We start from the raw sequence: 15,123 nt of genomic DNA, 5'->3' as shown, positions 1-15,123 counted from the left end.
TGTGATGTTTTAGCTGTTCGAACTCTCTGACGGCACCCATTCACTGTGCAGGATCTATTAGTGAGCAAGTGATGTGATGTTTCCCCATATCTGTTCAGATAAAAAAAAAAACTCATCTACATCTTGGATGGCCTGAGGGTGAAGACGTTTGAGCAAATATTCATTTTGGCTGAACTGTTTCTTTAAGTTATATGACCCATTTAGTTCATGCCCTATGTAAACAATACGATCAAGCACCTGTGAATGTAACAGCATGAATATGAAACCCTTTTTCCCAGGAGTCTGATTGAATATGAAGCTGTCAGTCTGTTACTGTCAATGTTTTAGTTGTTGTTCTAACTTAAAAAAGTTTCAGTTGCACTTACAGTAGTTGTATAATTTAATTCCCATTGGAGTGGTTTATAGAGGCAGACAACTATCTTGCTGCCTGCCTTTGTTCATGTTGAGATGGAGAGGGTGTGACGGGGAGGTGTGGGTCCTGTCAGAGTCTCAATGATTTGGGTGCCCTTGGAGGCTCTGTCCATACAGAGAGAATAACCAGACATTTCACTGGACAGATGTCCCATCATTACTCACAACATTGAAACTATTGGCTGCCTGTCAGAGGCAGCCGCAATGAAAGAGCAGCCGATTGGGCTCTCGATGGACAGCTCGCAGACCCAACATTGAGTCTATACATAATTACCACTATAAACCTCAATCAGACCTGACAGGAAGTACAAAGAGAGCAATCAAATTAAATAAAAGAGCATTGCTGAGTTAAGTGCAAAAATCAAACTATCAAACTATGCTCATTTTTTACTATTTTCTTTGTATCTGCGTTAAAAAGGTATTCAGGTCAAATCTACAGGATCTATGCAATAAACTGCAAATATTTAGATTAAACAGATAAGATGTGAGTGAATGTCAGTGCTCAGTGACTGAAACTTTAGACCTTCCGACAAGCAGAAATAACAAGTAACCTTTTGTGTTTGTAACCTATGGTAGCACTGTTGTTTTCTCTCTGAGATTCATCTTTACTATTCTCATTTGTAAATTGCCAGGCTATCTGCATTTGTTAATTTAATAATGTAAATGTAAATTATTAGGGAGTACAAGTACCTCCCACACTGAATGGCTGACTATATAGATTTAGTTGATGTCATATACTCAGTTTATGGTTTCTTGGATCTTAGACCTCGGACATTTACTGGCTTTATTCTGTCCTTCAGTTCAGTATAAAACAGCGTTTGGGCTCCACATAGATAAACCACAGTCTAATGCTGCTAACAGTGCTTCACTTAACCTACAAAAAAATTCCATATCATAACTTTTCACCATTAGAAACTAAACATCACTTTTTTAAAAAACTTCTTTCATTTTGAATGTGGCATTAAAGCCCTACTTGAAACTTTATTTCTGTATTGTTTCTCTCTGTCCAAACATCAGACTTACCTTCTGTTGTTCTCTTCCTTGTCTGTCAGAAATTGTTACAGTATTTTCACAACACGCTTCAGGTTGTCCTCTCAGGTGTACTTACTAAAATGATCTTCCACTGAATGGATTTAATCAGTAAAACTGTGATGTAGACAGAAAGAGAGTATTAGCTGTATATACAGTTGAGGTCAAAAGTTTAAATACGCCTTGCAGAATCTGCAAAATGTTGATTATTTTACCAAAATAAGAGGGATCATATAAAATGCATGTTATTATTTATTTAGTACTGACCTGAATAAGATATATGAAAAAGACATTTACATATAGTCCACAAGAGAAAATAATAGGTAATTTATAAAAATGACACTGTTTAGAAGTTTACATACACTTGATTCTTAATACTGAATGATCCACAACTGTTTTTTTTTTTTTTTTGTTTGTTTGTTTAGTGATAGTTGTTCATGAGTCCCTTGTTTGTCCTGAACATTTAAACTGCCTGCTGTTCAAAAAAATCCTTCAGGTCCCACAAATTCTTGGGTTTTCATCATTTTTGTGCATTTGAACCCTTTCCAACAATGAATGTATGATTTTGAGATCCATCTTTTCACACTGAGGACAACTGAGGGACTCATATGCAACTATTGCAGAAGGTATTGCAGAAAATAATGTGTATATTATTTTCATTTTGCCTAAATAACACATTTTGTATACATTTTGTGTATCCCTCTTGTTTTCTTAAAATGATTAAGATTTTGCAGATATAAACTTTTGGCTTCAACTGCAGATATATATTAATCAGATTTTTTAGGCCTTTGGCTTCATTCATTTTCTGCACTGCAGGTATACTGTATAATTCATTGCCTTAAAAAGATCCACATATTTATTTCTTTGCTGGTTGGTTTGAATTGTTTGCTTATTTCAGTTATCATGTTTATATCGCACACAAGAACAAATGCAAGCAAGTTTATCGAATACACTTAACAAATGAATTGTACTCCTTTTACATTTAGAGTTTTAGTATGGTATTATATAGGGCATGTTCATCTTCATTTCTCTTTATTTTTATATCTATGTACATCGATGGCAATCATATTTAACATAAAATTCTATTTTACATAAAATACCGTTAATGTAAAAAATATTACATGGAAACATTTAGTCAATTTCAACAATATTTTACGTTTTTTCTCCTTTTCTTCTTCTTAGTCTTTTTTTTTTAAGAGAGAGAAAGAGAAATTGATTTTTTTTATGTAGCCTGTTTATTTTCTGAAGTGTTGGTGAGAAACGTAAATAATTTTATTAGCATTTGTGTTGTCCTCCTACTCCCCTTGGTGTGAATTCCCCTCGCCAAACACGGCCTGCATGCGGCATTATCGTCACCTTGAAATTTCATCTGCTATTTTCCAATTAAAAGCTTAATAGCCCTGGAAACCGAGTTCATGTGGTGAAGTTTACCGTGGCCCCCAGTTCTCAAAGTTGTGCTGCCGGGATCCCATTACGTGCTTGAATAAACCCATTTAGGAACAGAAACGGGACTCGAGGGTGCCCGGTGTTGAGTTTCACTGGACTTTAAAAGCGATGGGCATCATTTTAAGAAAGGTGTGCTGCAATTTACACCTTACATCGCGCGTCAGTCTGCATTTAAAGCCTTTGTATGTTTACTGAGGGCACACAATAAATAGTCTTGTTTAATGTAGATGACATTGCCCAGTTCGCTTGATTCAATTAATTTTTTTTTCGTCTGATCCTTCCAGAATTCATTTGGTACAAGTCCAAATCATATTGCTCAATTAACTCTTGCTGCATGTCGGACTATTCAACATTTTTCATGGGAATAAGTTAAGAGCTCATTCAAATGCAAACCAGCATATTATTGTCGCCTGTGTTTAATTCGAATTCACAGCGTGCGGTTAAACTAAATTCCAAAGTCGTTGCAGGATTTTCATGAAAAGCGCACAGCAGTTACGTGAATTCTTCTCTACATTCCCAGTTGATTCTTGAAATTACTGCACTCCTAAGAGCCTCATACGATGCTGAAAAACTGCTGTGGGTCCGATTTCAAACAACCAGTCAAAATTATAGATTATTATTGTGTACTTTATTGTCTTTGTGTTTCCGCAATTTTGTGTGCGTAAAAATAAAAATCTGTTTAAATCTGTATTGTAAATTGAATTAAACAGTTGATTAAAATAATCTGAATTAGGCCTAGCTACTTCCATGGGGGTCGACGTTTTAAGATTAATTTCTTAGTAATTTTCGATATTTCGGTAATTATGTTAAAGTTATTTTCACGCAGACGATTTGTTTCTGGCATATGTTTAGCTTTTTTAAACAAATCATTGTGATATGTTGTGAAATTATCTTACTATTATATTTGGCGGTGAATTAAAAATGTTGTTAAAAACTTAAAAACAATGCAAACGTTTGAAACCCATTTATCTTGACTTCCTTTGGCGGGCTTCAAGCTTTCACAGATCAGACATAAAGCTAATTCCCATGCTGCATAAAAAAAACTTTATAAAAAGTCTCAAATGTAGGCTGTTTGCAATAGGTTGCACAAAATTCTAATTGTAATTGGGGGAAAAAAAAGCGAGACTTCCTCCCTCCATCCAGTGTCAGGGGAATGTAAATTGCTCGTGACCGTGATGTGAGAAATAGAAGTCAGTCGTTAGCGCGTGTCAGATCGCCTGATGCACTTCTTTATTGCGGGGCGAAAGGTGGATCCTCGTCTTAAAGAGTCAACACCTCTCATCACGAGTGTAGCGAGCAGCAGAGGGGCTTGATCTCTTGACTATACTTGACAGCACTCTTCCTCTACACCTTATCTGATGCACTTGCGCCTCTGGCACCTCTGGAAACGACTTGAGAAATGAATGGCTACGGATCGCCCTACCTCTACATGGGGGGCCCGGTGTCCCAGCCGAGAGCGCCCCTCCAGAGGACCCCCAAGTGTGCCCGCTGCAGGAACCACGGGGTGCTCTCCTGGCTGAAAGGGCACAAGCGTTACTGCCGTTTCAAGGACTGCACTTGCGAGAAATGTATTCTGATCATCGAGCGACAGCGGGTCATGGCGGCTCAGGTGGCGCTCAGGCGGCAGCAGGCGAACGAGAGTTTGGAGAGTTTGATCCCGGAGTCTCTCAGAGCCCTGCCGGGCATCACGGTGGGGAGCGGAGAGCAGAGCGCAAACCCACGATCAAGCGACATAGACCTGCGCTGGAGCTCAGAGACAGTGACCCCCAAACCACCGCAAGGTAATTGCTTATGTTAAGTCACACAATATTTCAGACAATTTACTTTATTTTCTAGGAACACTGAAGACAACGCGTATAGCGTCTTGCTTAAATTATTATTTTTTTTATTAATCATAGTTATCCTATTATTTTAGTATTGTTACAAGCATGTATTATAAAACTTACAAACAAACAAGAAAGGGGGTTTAAACCACGGTACTCTTTAAATAACGTACTGTACGTTCACAACAATTAAAAAAAATAAAAATAATCACAAATATCTAACAAAAAAATATCTTTGCAACGGTTTTAGAAACAATCTTACTGATCGAGACAACATGATAATGCAGAATGCGGGCATTTTTCTTTCCTGGAAGTATAATCTGTTTTCCTAAACCGGCAAAAAGTAGCCTTCACTTAAAATAATACCTATTATTATTAATTTTGTTCTAAATGTAAAAATACCTTTTATTCTTATTATTTATGGTGTTTTTTTAACAATCACACACGTTTATTACTCCAACATTTTTTCAGTGTTTGCGTTGCGTTAGGTTAAAATAGCTACATCCCAAACCTGAACGTTCTGCTAAATTATTTGGTTCGAATAATTAAAAATAAAATTTAAATATTTAAGACAATCCGACATGAACGAAAATGGCATCGGCCCACCATCCGTCATAAACTTAAATCGTTTGACAGATTACTGTATTCTGTGATCGACAGTGCACATCACAGGTAATATTGAAGGCCCTGTCGTTCATTTCAACCTGAAATGCAAATAAAGTCCAAATGAATGTAAAGTGTTTCTAAAGTAATCAGTTTGCAAAACTGTAGTGAAGTGGAATCGACGAGATATTTTTCAGTGCCACCGCGTCAGCGGTTTTAAGTGACCAGCTAATAAAGTCGCCCATTATAAATCACAGGAAGTGCTGACAGGTCAATAACCTGAATGTTGCACTTCTAGTCTGCAGAATCGGACAATACTTGAGTCAGAATTTTAGCTGGATTTAACATGGTTTCCTCTTAAGCTATTTTTAAAGAAATGTCAGGCCTTAAAGAATTTATATGTGACCCTGGACCACAAAACCGGTCTTAAGTAGCAATAGCCAAAAAAACACTGTATTGGTATATATTTCCTATTGTAAATATATCAAAACTTAATTTTTGATTAGTAATATGCATTGCTAAGAACTTCATTTGGCATCTTTAAAGGTGATTTTCTCAATATTTAGTTTTTTTGCACCCTCAGATTCCTGATTTTCAAATAGCTGTATCTCAGCCAAACATTGTCCTATCCTAACAAACCATGCATCAGTGGAAAGCTTTATTATTTATTCAGTTTTCAGATGATGTACAAATCTCAGTTTAAAAAACTGTCCCATATGACTGGTTTTGTGGTCCAGGGTCACAAATGAATGTTAACATTTAGTTAGATTAACAGTTTTATTATTATTTTGACTGTATAAAATTGTAATGCTCATGAGGTTGATGTTCATGTGTGTTTTTTCCAGATCTAAATGAGGATTTGTCTGGTGAGCAGTCTGGTGGAGAGAACGGCGGTAGTGCCAGTGACAGAGAACCAGAACCGGCCAGCTCCCCTGAGGAGTCCAAACCTAACCTGTGTTGCACCCCTGACACCTCAGACCCAAGTCCCCAGCTTGAGGAGTCCCGCTTCAGCCTGTCTAAATCCTGCACTGACCCAGAACCCAAAGCTGACAACCCCAAATATTCCCCCGAGCCCAACATCCTCATCGAAGGCCTCTCAGGCTCTGTATCTCTCCCTTTCAGCCTGAGGGCCAACCGACCTCCACTGGAGGTCCTGAAGAAGATCTTCCCAGCCCACAAACCAGCAGTCCTGGAGCTCATCCTGAAAGGCTGCGGTGGAGACCTGGTCGGAGCCATCGAGATCCTGCTCTCGAGCCGTTCTACGATGAAACCAGAAAAGGTCTTGTCTGAGAACTCAGATGCCCTGGTTCTTCCTACAAATGGCCACCTCTTTGAGCACCCGCTGAGCTCATACCCGGTCTCGTCTTCCAAGTGGTCGGTCGGTTCGGCCTTCCGTGTTCCCGATTCCCTGCGCTTCTCCTCAGAGCCGTCTGCTGGAGTTGTACCAGGCCCTCTTAGCATGCCTCTCCAGCACGGCTTCCCCCAGCCGCCTCGATACCCCCTCATGCTGAGGAATTCGTTAAGCCGTGGCCAAGCCGGGCCCTTCGTGCACAACGATGTGACTCTGTGGAATACCATGACATTACAGCAGCAATATCAGCTGCGCTCGCAGTACGTCCCTCCGTTCTCAGGCCCCTCAGCCGGAGTGATCCGCAGCTCACCGCTCCTCACCAGCAGGCCCAGCGAGGAGCATCGAATCAGCATCCAGGAGGAGAGCTGTCCTGTCATTGCCAAACAGAGCATGTATGCTGCAGATGAGGAGTACGATGAAAGATCTGACTCCTCAGACTCCAGGATCCTGAACACTTCCTCCTAACTCCTAAGTGGGGAAAAAAAAGCACTGAAATATGTTTCAAATGGCTTCTTGAAATGATACAAAAGAGACTGCTCATCTAGGAGCGCATTGAAAAGACTTACAGTGCATTACTTGAGGTATTGTATTTCTATCAGATTTGAGGTTGTTGTGCCAACTTAATCATGTGTGGAATAACATTAGCTTTAATTTTGGGGGGGAAAATCATTAAGGTACTATTATTTGACCAAAAAGTCTGAATAACTTAATATATTTGAGAACAGTGATCTCTATTTCCACTTTGCATGAAATGTACCATCGATAACAGTTTAATGTAGAAATATTCCAGCAGTCCTGCATGTAAAAGTATGGCAAATAAACCTTCCATGTACTGTTATTGTCATTGTGTTTACCTCAATCAAATACGTATAACGTAAAACAAAACTTTTTTTTAAAGAAAGAAAAAGAAAAAATGCCTTAGGTATTAAATAAAATTGTTTTTAAAATATAAAATAAAAAATTCAATAGCAAGAATTAAATCAAATTAAAACTATAGTAACAAATTTAAACTTCAAGGGACACCTTGTATTCTCCTTGCATTTAAAAAATAAATAATTAATGCAGTAAGTACAGTTGTAAGGCCAGCCATATCTCAATATTTTTATTATATGTGACCCTGGACCACAAAAGGACCCAGTCATAAGGGTCATTTTTTATTTCGATTTTATACATCTGAAAGCTGAATACATTGTTAGGATAGAAAAATATTTGGCCAATTTTTTTTTTTTTTTTTTAAATCTGGAATCTGAGGGTGCAAAAAAAAATAAATCAAAATATTGAGAAAATCACCTTTATAGTTGTCCACATGAAGTTCTTAGCAATGCATATTACTAATCAAAAATTAAAGTTTTGATATATTTACAGTAGAAAATTTACAAAATATCTTAATGAAGCATGATCTTTACTAATATCCTAATGATTTTTGGCATAAAAGAAAAATCGATCATTTTGACCCATACAATGTATTGTTGGCTATTGCTACAAATATACCCGTGCTACTAGACTGGTCCTGGGTCACAAATAATAACTAAGTCTAATAATACTAAATGAACAATTCGTCATCGTTCTATATTTAGAAAAAAAAAAAAAAAAAAAAAAAAAAAAACATTTGCTGTTTATTATCTAAAGGTTTACGTTAGTAATGTAAAAGTGAAAAGCGTGATTATAAAGTGAATACAACGGGTTATTTTTACATTGGGAACAAAGTATTTATAATGGAAAATTATTTGCTATTATCAATGATAAAAGGGGCAGAAAAATGAGCTAACCGCGCCATCTAGTGGACATTCTTAACAATAGACAATAATTTCGTGCATGTGGCAGAACTGACCCCTAGTAGAGAAAGGAGAGACAGACAGAGTTTCAAAAATACTCTTCGCTTTCAGAAATAGTTCTGCTTCCTGTATGACATTTTATTTGTAGAAACGCAACCTAAACACATAATCAACACTAAAAGCCAATATGTGTTAGAATGCAAAATTTGATGGGAAACATCTAAATCAAATTAAATAATAATAATAATAAAAAAACATTCACGGTAAATCTCATCTAACCATCAAATCATCTTTTCATCAAATTCTATAATTCATACTGTATTATTATCATTATTGAAATATATTTTTGATACCTTGTCGCCTCCAGTAAAAGTGCTGTGTGTGCAGGAATGCTTCACTATGAAAACACCAACAATGACTCAATACTGTCACCTTGTGATATACCTTGTGTACTAAAGAATCTCTCTATGCTGCCCAGGCCTATAATCAGACAAATTATGCAAACGTCAAACATTACATTACACAGTCTTTGAGGTACTGTCGTGCACGATAATACGTAACTAATACATCTATTCAAAACAAAATGGCTTTTTGTTGTGCCTTGTTGCTTATTTAAGACACCCTGTTTAGGTTTCATAGTGTTTATAAACGTACTATGTGATGCTAAACCAGCGGTCGCTCGAGTTTGCAGGTGTTGCAGTTCTATTTAACACATCTGTTGACTTAACCGAGCGACAGCTTTTAATGCTGACATTTGAATTTGTGCCTCTAAGTCAACAAGGCCCTGCGTTCTCCTATACATCAGCCGGACAGACAAATTATGAGTGGTTAAGCATTCAGCAGGTTGCACGTGTTACCGATCCATCAAGCGTCTTCAAATGCTAATTAACATAACAGGGAATTCAGTGAACTCACAAATCTCTAGTCTACACTCCGATCGGGTTACATTGCAGTGTGTAACGTATGTGAGTGACACACCCTCAACCTAACCAGAAGGCCTGTCACTGATCACTGGTTGTAAATAAATATCCTCGAACGTGTCTGAGGGCGTTTCAACCATGATGGACCTGCATTTGCACTGTATCACAAAGTAAACTTTTGAATGACCTGAGTCCTCAACAATGCAGGCTACTAATATGGGCCTCGCTTCTCAAGGCAAGCTAATAACGGGATGACAAAGAAGCGAAAAAGGCATTTCTGGGTAATAAAACAACCACTCGCGTAGGCTATTCTATAAATCTTCATGCACAGAGATCGCTAAACAATAAAGACACTGCGATTTTTCTCCGTTTGGCATTGTCATATGTGTTTAGAAGAAGGGAAAAGAGAAGATCAAAGCATTCCACATGGGGAAATTGCACCCTGGGTAGCAGTTGGGTTTGCCGGCCGTAACCTTGCCAATAAATTAAGAGGGAAGAAGGGCGAGTGGCAAAGCTGCACCTGCACGGCAAACATCTTCACCACATGTGAGTAACAGAGATGACGGGAAAGACCAGACAGACAATTAACCAAAATCACCCTATAAATACCATCCTGCTTACCTATTAAATAAAAACGTATTGCCAAATCCAATGAGATCGTTTCCCTAAACTAGCATGACGTTTTATAAATCCTTATTAATTAACTTTTTAATCCTCACATTAATTTATTGTTTTTTTAATATATAAAAATGTAGACGAAAAATAATGATCACGGTAGATGCCATTTTTTTAAAAAATTATTATTTATGTATTTATTTATTTTTTTGACGAAGGAAACCGAGGCTGTGAAAGATGGATACAGCCTGCATGCATTGTATTAGATCTGGTTGTCGAATATTCAGCTGACGCAATATTAAAAAATGCATATAAATAAATAAATACAGCCTATAAGGCACAAAACCTTACAACAGATAATCCACTGAACGGAATTTAGGCCTTGGTCTATCCGCGTTTTCATTAGTGATGAAAATAACAATACGCGCCTTCAATAAAATGCATTATTTTTGTTATTATTATTATATGCATTTTTTAAAAATTCACTGTTACATGTAAGATCATAATAAAGCCATATATTTAAAATATATCGACAAATTAGGTTACAGACATTTCTTTGCAACCTCCAAATTACGCAGGACATTTGTGGACAAAATACCGCAGTGGATTAGAAAGCCTAAAACGGTGTGCAGACTCCAACCACATATTTGTTGTTTATTTAAACCAAACAAGCTTTACTCTCCCACGTCCCGCATATGCTGCAAAGCCATCACGGACAGTAGCTGTGACATTCTTTAGTGTCAGTTGATTTTACTTTGTTTTGAGAAACATCACACATGGTAGGTCGATCGGGACAAAGAGAATTGTGTTTTGTGTCGCCTTCCCGCATGCTTAGTCAGTGTTTTTTAAGTATCGCTTGTTGTGTCAACTGTCATATCTCGCTTTATCTAGAGCTGAAAACTGTGTGTAAATGCATCCCCGAAGGGTTATGCATTGTCAACAGCAACTCAGAAAGATATTAATTGGTGTAACAAGAGATCTAGTGTCTTGTTAACAGCCAAACTAATTTGTCAGACAACCGTTCCTAAACATTAAATTATACATTTAAAATGCAATCTTTATGTGACTAATTAAACTGTATTGTAACAAATATCATTTAGTATTTTAAATGAACATTTATTCAATGTTTTAAGATTGAAGAAAAAAATATATATGAATACGTTAATGCTCATGTCTATTCATAATTAATATTTATATACTAATATTTATAACTTAAAGCAAACAAACAAAAACAAAAAACACCTGTATGGCAACGCTGTTAGGCGCATTTGAATAAAAATGAAAATCCATTGCCAGTTTTTGCATTCACCAACTGTAATTTGAATATTGTCAATTAGTGGTTACTTTAGCCACTGCAAGCACATTAACGAAATATTACAACGTAACTTGCAAATGCTACGCTTTTGCTAAAATTAAACATCATAATTCTGTTGTCCAAACATTCAAGGCTAATTTAATAAATGTATACCGAGAGTAACAATCACGAAATATGAAAAAGCGTTTAGGCTAGCCTGTTCTTTTCTGTAAGCATTCGCCAGTGTCAATTTATTTTATTTTTATTTTTTTATTCTTTTATTAAAGATTCTTTTATTAATACAACTCAGTGCCGCGACTAAGTTGGAAAAATAATTAAATGTAATATACCTAGAATTAACAATAAATAATAGCCTCTATGTATGAGCCAAAACATGGGGGTTTTAAACTAGACGCATTAAACAGCTGAACCTCCATTGTCCTCCGTGATTAATTGATCGTTTCCTAGGAATGTTTTATTTGTAACTTCACCCCATTAAGAACTTCGTTCAAAGAGTGATTTCAATTCCAGCCAACGGGGAAGCTCCGTTCACATCAAGCCAATCGGGACATGCTGTCAAACGCGGGCTCCTGATTGGCTCGTTGCGAGCGGCGCTTCCCCATTGGCTGTGTTGGATTTGCTGCGCGTATCTTAGAGTTGAAAGGCTGAGAGAGGCTCTCATCACAGCGCAGTGACAGATCAGGTAGAGTAAATGTCGTTCATTGATGTTTATGTGAAGGCGGCCTAATTTTCCCTGGAGGTGCGCTTTTTATCACTTCAACAGCGCTGGGTTCTAGTCTTAAAGAAGTTGTTGGATATCCACTTATCCTTTATTGATCTACTTTAGCAAGGTAAGTGTCAATGGGATGCCACTGAAATCATTTTAAAATACACTGTAAAAAGTCAGAACATAAGTTTAATGGCTGCTTTAATTTTTTTTAAGTAAAATAAAAATTACGAGCTGCATTGCTAAATTCATTAAACGTTCCCAACCCCTTTTGAATTGAATTAGTGATGCAAATCTAATTTGAGTAATTAATTGACGAGTTAAATTAATATTACATATTTGCCATACGCCTCCTTAAAACAATTTACTAATATGTCTTCTTTTCCTCTGGACAGCTTGTATTTACGCGCGTCTTGAAAATGACGGATCTTTCCAGCACGGAGTTTGAGATCGACGTGGAGGGCCTGGAAACGGAGAGCGATGATCAGGCGGTGTTTTCCGGCACTGGGGAGGACGACGCGGGGACCAAAGACGATGATAAAACCAGCCGCTTAAACCTCGGCTCCGGAGACCAGCGCAAACTGAGCCGCACTCCGAAATGCGCCCGCTGTAGGAACCACGGCGTGGTGTCTTGTCTGAAGGGGCACAAGAGATTCTGCCGGTGGAGAGACTGCCAGTGCGCAAACTGCCTGCTTGTTGTGGAAAGACAGCGCGTAATGGCTGCTCAAGTGGCACTGCGAAGACAGCAAGCCACAGAGGTGTGTGTACGCAAAATAATGTAATTCTAAACAGGCCGTTTAGACCATTTATTGTCAGCAGTATCAAACGGAGAAAAGAAATTGTGAGGGTAAAAGCTTGAGAAAGTCAAAACAGTGTTGCGTTAATAACGTTATTGCGTTGCGACATTAAAAAACGATTTTGATTCAAAACATTTAGAGTAAAACGTCTTACAATTATGTATAATTCAATTTTAGGACAAAAAGGGAATAGCTGGAAAGCAAATACCGGTGGAAAGACGAAGTATATATCAGCGACACATCCGTCCATCGACCATGCTGGCAAAAAGTATTTTAGAAGGTGGGTTATTATTATTATTTTTTTTGCATGCACAAACTGAGAGCTCTTCATTGCTTCTTATTAAAAGCTTTAGATTTATCTATCTGAAATTTCACCCTTTTCCCTCCTTTTTAAAACTAATTTTACCCCTCTTTTCTCCTCTTCTCTCAGCCTTTCTTGGACTTCTGTCCATTTCACATTAATTCACTTGGTTCCTCTCTGGATATTTTCATGGTGTAAGCTTCTCTCAAATACAGTACATGTATTAACTTATTATTGTACATGATTTAAAAATACAATGCATGACATTATTGATGCTTGAAATTTAAACACATTAAAGTTTATACTAAACAGTGAATTTTAAAATTCTTAACAGAAAAAAGTGGCACATTGTCTGTTGTTATATGTAAATTAAACCAAAGTCGTCTTCTGTCAACAGGATATCGTCCAGTACAAAATGACCCATTTCTGGGTGCCAGCCCTGCTCTGCCCCCTCCTCTGAGTGACCGCATGAGAAAGAGACGAGCTTTCGCCGACAAGGAGCTGGAGACCATCATGCTGGAACGAGAGTATAAAGAACGGGAGCTTCTTGAGTCCAACCAGTCCAGCTCTGCCTCGCTCTTCCTCCCTGGTAGTATGGTCCACGCTGCTGAATATAACTCCTACAAGACGGCCTTCTCATCCTCCTCGGCCTCATCCACAGCTGAACCTTCTCCCAAAGACCTCTGCGGGTTTCTCCCCGGCTGTCTGGATCTCTCCCTGCAGTATGCTGCCACGGGTGGGACGACAGCTAACGTGGAGCTCATCTCCTCTAATGTCAGCGTAGCGACCACCTACCGCCAATACCCGCTCTCGCCACGTTTCGTAATGTGGCCGCGGGGCAGCAGCGGTATTAGCGACGCCCTGTTATACCAACAATGTCTCTTAAACGCCACTGCAGTCCAGAACTTGAAACCCGGAGCTGTTTGGGATCCAAAAATGATGACTTCTACCGAGAGCCACCCGCCTGAGCAGGAGCCGGCCGCGTCCAGGCTCGAGGGCTCTCGAGTGGCTCCAGAGCCACTGTGTGAACTTCAGCCGGGGCCTAGAGAGGCTCAGACGGGACTCGGCCAGAACGGAAATGCCCGTTCGGCCTTCTCGCCTCCTAAGAGGGTGTATGGACAAGCTTTCCCTTCACATGAGCATGCGATCAACAACATGAGCAAAGACACTGCTAAGCACACGCTGTCCATGAAGCTCAACTCCTTCCATTCCCTCATACAGCAAACACTCAATGACAAGAATCCAGAGGTGAACGGGCCGTACTGTAAGGAACTGCTGGAGGAAGCGGCGAAAAAGTTCAGGGAGGGTACAGTCAAAGACACAGTGGGACTCAAAGGCGTAGATAGAGCGGGAAAGGACCTTGTAGCAAAGCCGCGGAGCACCAAGGTCACCGCAGGAGAGTCTCTGTCGTTCTCAGTGGAGGCCATATTAAAAAGACCAGCGCTTTCTTTAAATCGGACATCCCAGTAAGGCATCGTGTTAAAGAGAAAAAAATAATCGTAAAAGTACTTGCTAATTTTGTACTGACTGTATATTTATTCACACACACATACACACACATACATTTGGAAATTTAGCAGAGAAAAACCAAAAATGATCCTAGCATTAATCTAAGCCACATCTGTGCTATTAACACATCTGTATATGTATAAATGTACATACCATTTCAGACATGCATGTTGCACATTATAATACATCATAATGTGTAGGATTATTTAAATGTAAATGTTAATTTTGCTACTTTAAGTGTCAATAAAATGAAAATATTAATATTTTAAGATGTCCCATGTTCCTATATTATTTTGTAATTGTGATATTGTTTTTAAAAAAAACCTGTTTGTATTAAAATAGGGTTTTAATCAATGCAGTAATAATCAAAAACATTTTATGGAACATTATAATAGAACAAAGGAGAAAACTGTTCATCTAAAATATGAGTTTAGAACATGAGAACAATTATAATGACTTTTAACAAACCACTGCTTTATTTTATGGTAGAATATGATAATATTACATTATACTGTAATATTA

At 38.2% G+C, this 15,123-nt stretch overlaps 2 protein-coding genes across 4 annotated transcripts; both read left to right on the top strand.

Annotated features, from left to right (window-relative positions):
* The first annotated feature begins 4,128 nt into the window (after positions 1-4,128).
* On the top strand, positions 4,129-7,472 carry dmrt3a (doublesex and mab-3 related transcription factor 3a). The gene is made up of 2 exons (XM_051110602.1): positions 4,129-4,667; positions 6,158-7,472. Exons 1-2 carry the CDS (start codon positions 4,286-4,288, stop codon positions 7,126-7,128), a joined length of 1,353 nt encoding a protein of 450 aa, XP_050966559.1. The 5' UTR covers positions 4,129-4,285; the 3' UTR covers positions 7,129-7,472.
* A 1,945-nt stretch (positions 7,473-9,417) lies between these two features.
* Positions 9,418-14,843, top strand: dmrt2a (doublesex and mab-3 related transcription factor 2a). 3 transcript variants are annotated; one of them, XM_051108979.1, is made up of 5 exons: positions 9,418-9,639; positions 9,755-9,904; positions 12,390-12,752; positions 12,969-13,071; positions 13,490-14,843. In XM_051108979.1, exons 3-5 carry the CDS (start codon positions 12,414-12,416, stop codon positions 14,560-14,562), a joined length of 1,515 nt encoding a protein of 504 aa, XP_050964936.1. In that variant the 5' UTR covers positions 9,418-9,639; positions 9,755-9,904; positions 12,390-12,413; the 3' UTR covers positions 14,563-14,843. The 3 variants fall into 3 exon arrangements, with proteins under 3 accessions (XP_050964936.1, XP_050964935.1, XP_050964934.1); XM_051108978.1 differs by having other exon boundaries at positions 9,752-9,904; XM_051108977.1 differs by lacking the exons at positions 9,418-9,639; positions 9,755-9,904 and adding an exon at positions 11,769-12,118.
* Positions 14,844-15,123: the final 280 nt, after the last annotated feature.

The sequence above is a fragment of the Labeo rohita genome, chromosome 5, assembly GCF_022985175.1.
Source record: "Labeo rohita strain BAU-BD-2019 chromosome 5, IGBB_LRoh.1.0, whole genome shotgun sequence".
Classification (NCBI taxonomy): Eukaryota; Metazoa; Chordata; class Actinopteri; order Cypriniformes; family Cyprinidae; genus Labeo; species Labeo rohita.
Note: the sequence above shows the minus strand (reverse complement) of the source record. Positions and strands in the feature narration are given on the sequence as shown.

Bases quoted from the DNA above. Each gene is read 5' to 3' on its own strand.
- dmrt3a (XM_051110602.1), top strand. From the start codon at position 4,286: ATGAATGGCTACGGATCGCCCTACCTCTACATGGGGGGCCCGGTGTCC. The intron at 4,668-6,157 runs GTAATTGCTTAT...TGTTTTTTCCAG, and splicing joins GACCCCCAAACCACCGCAAG to ATCTAAATGAGGATTTGTCT.
- dmrt2a (XM_051108979.1), top strand. From the start codon at position 12,414: ATGACGGATCTTTCCAGCACGGAGTTTGAGATCGACGTGGAGGGCCTG. The intron at 12,753-12,968 runs GTGTGTGTACGC...ATTCAATTTTAG, and splicing joins GAAGACAGCAAGCCACAGAG to GACAAAAAGGGAATAGCTGG. The intron at 13,072-13,489 runs GTGGGTTATTAT...TTCTGTCAACAG, and splicing joins GGCAAAAAGTATTTTAGAAG to GATATCGTCCAGTACAAAAT.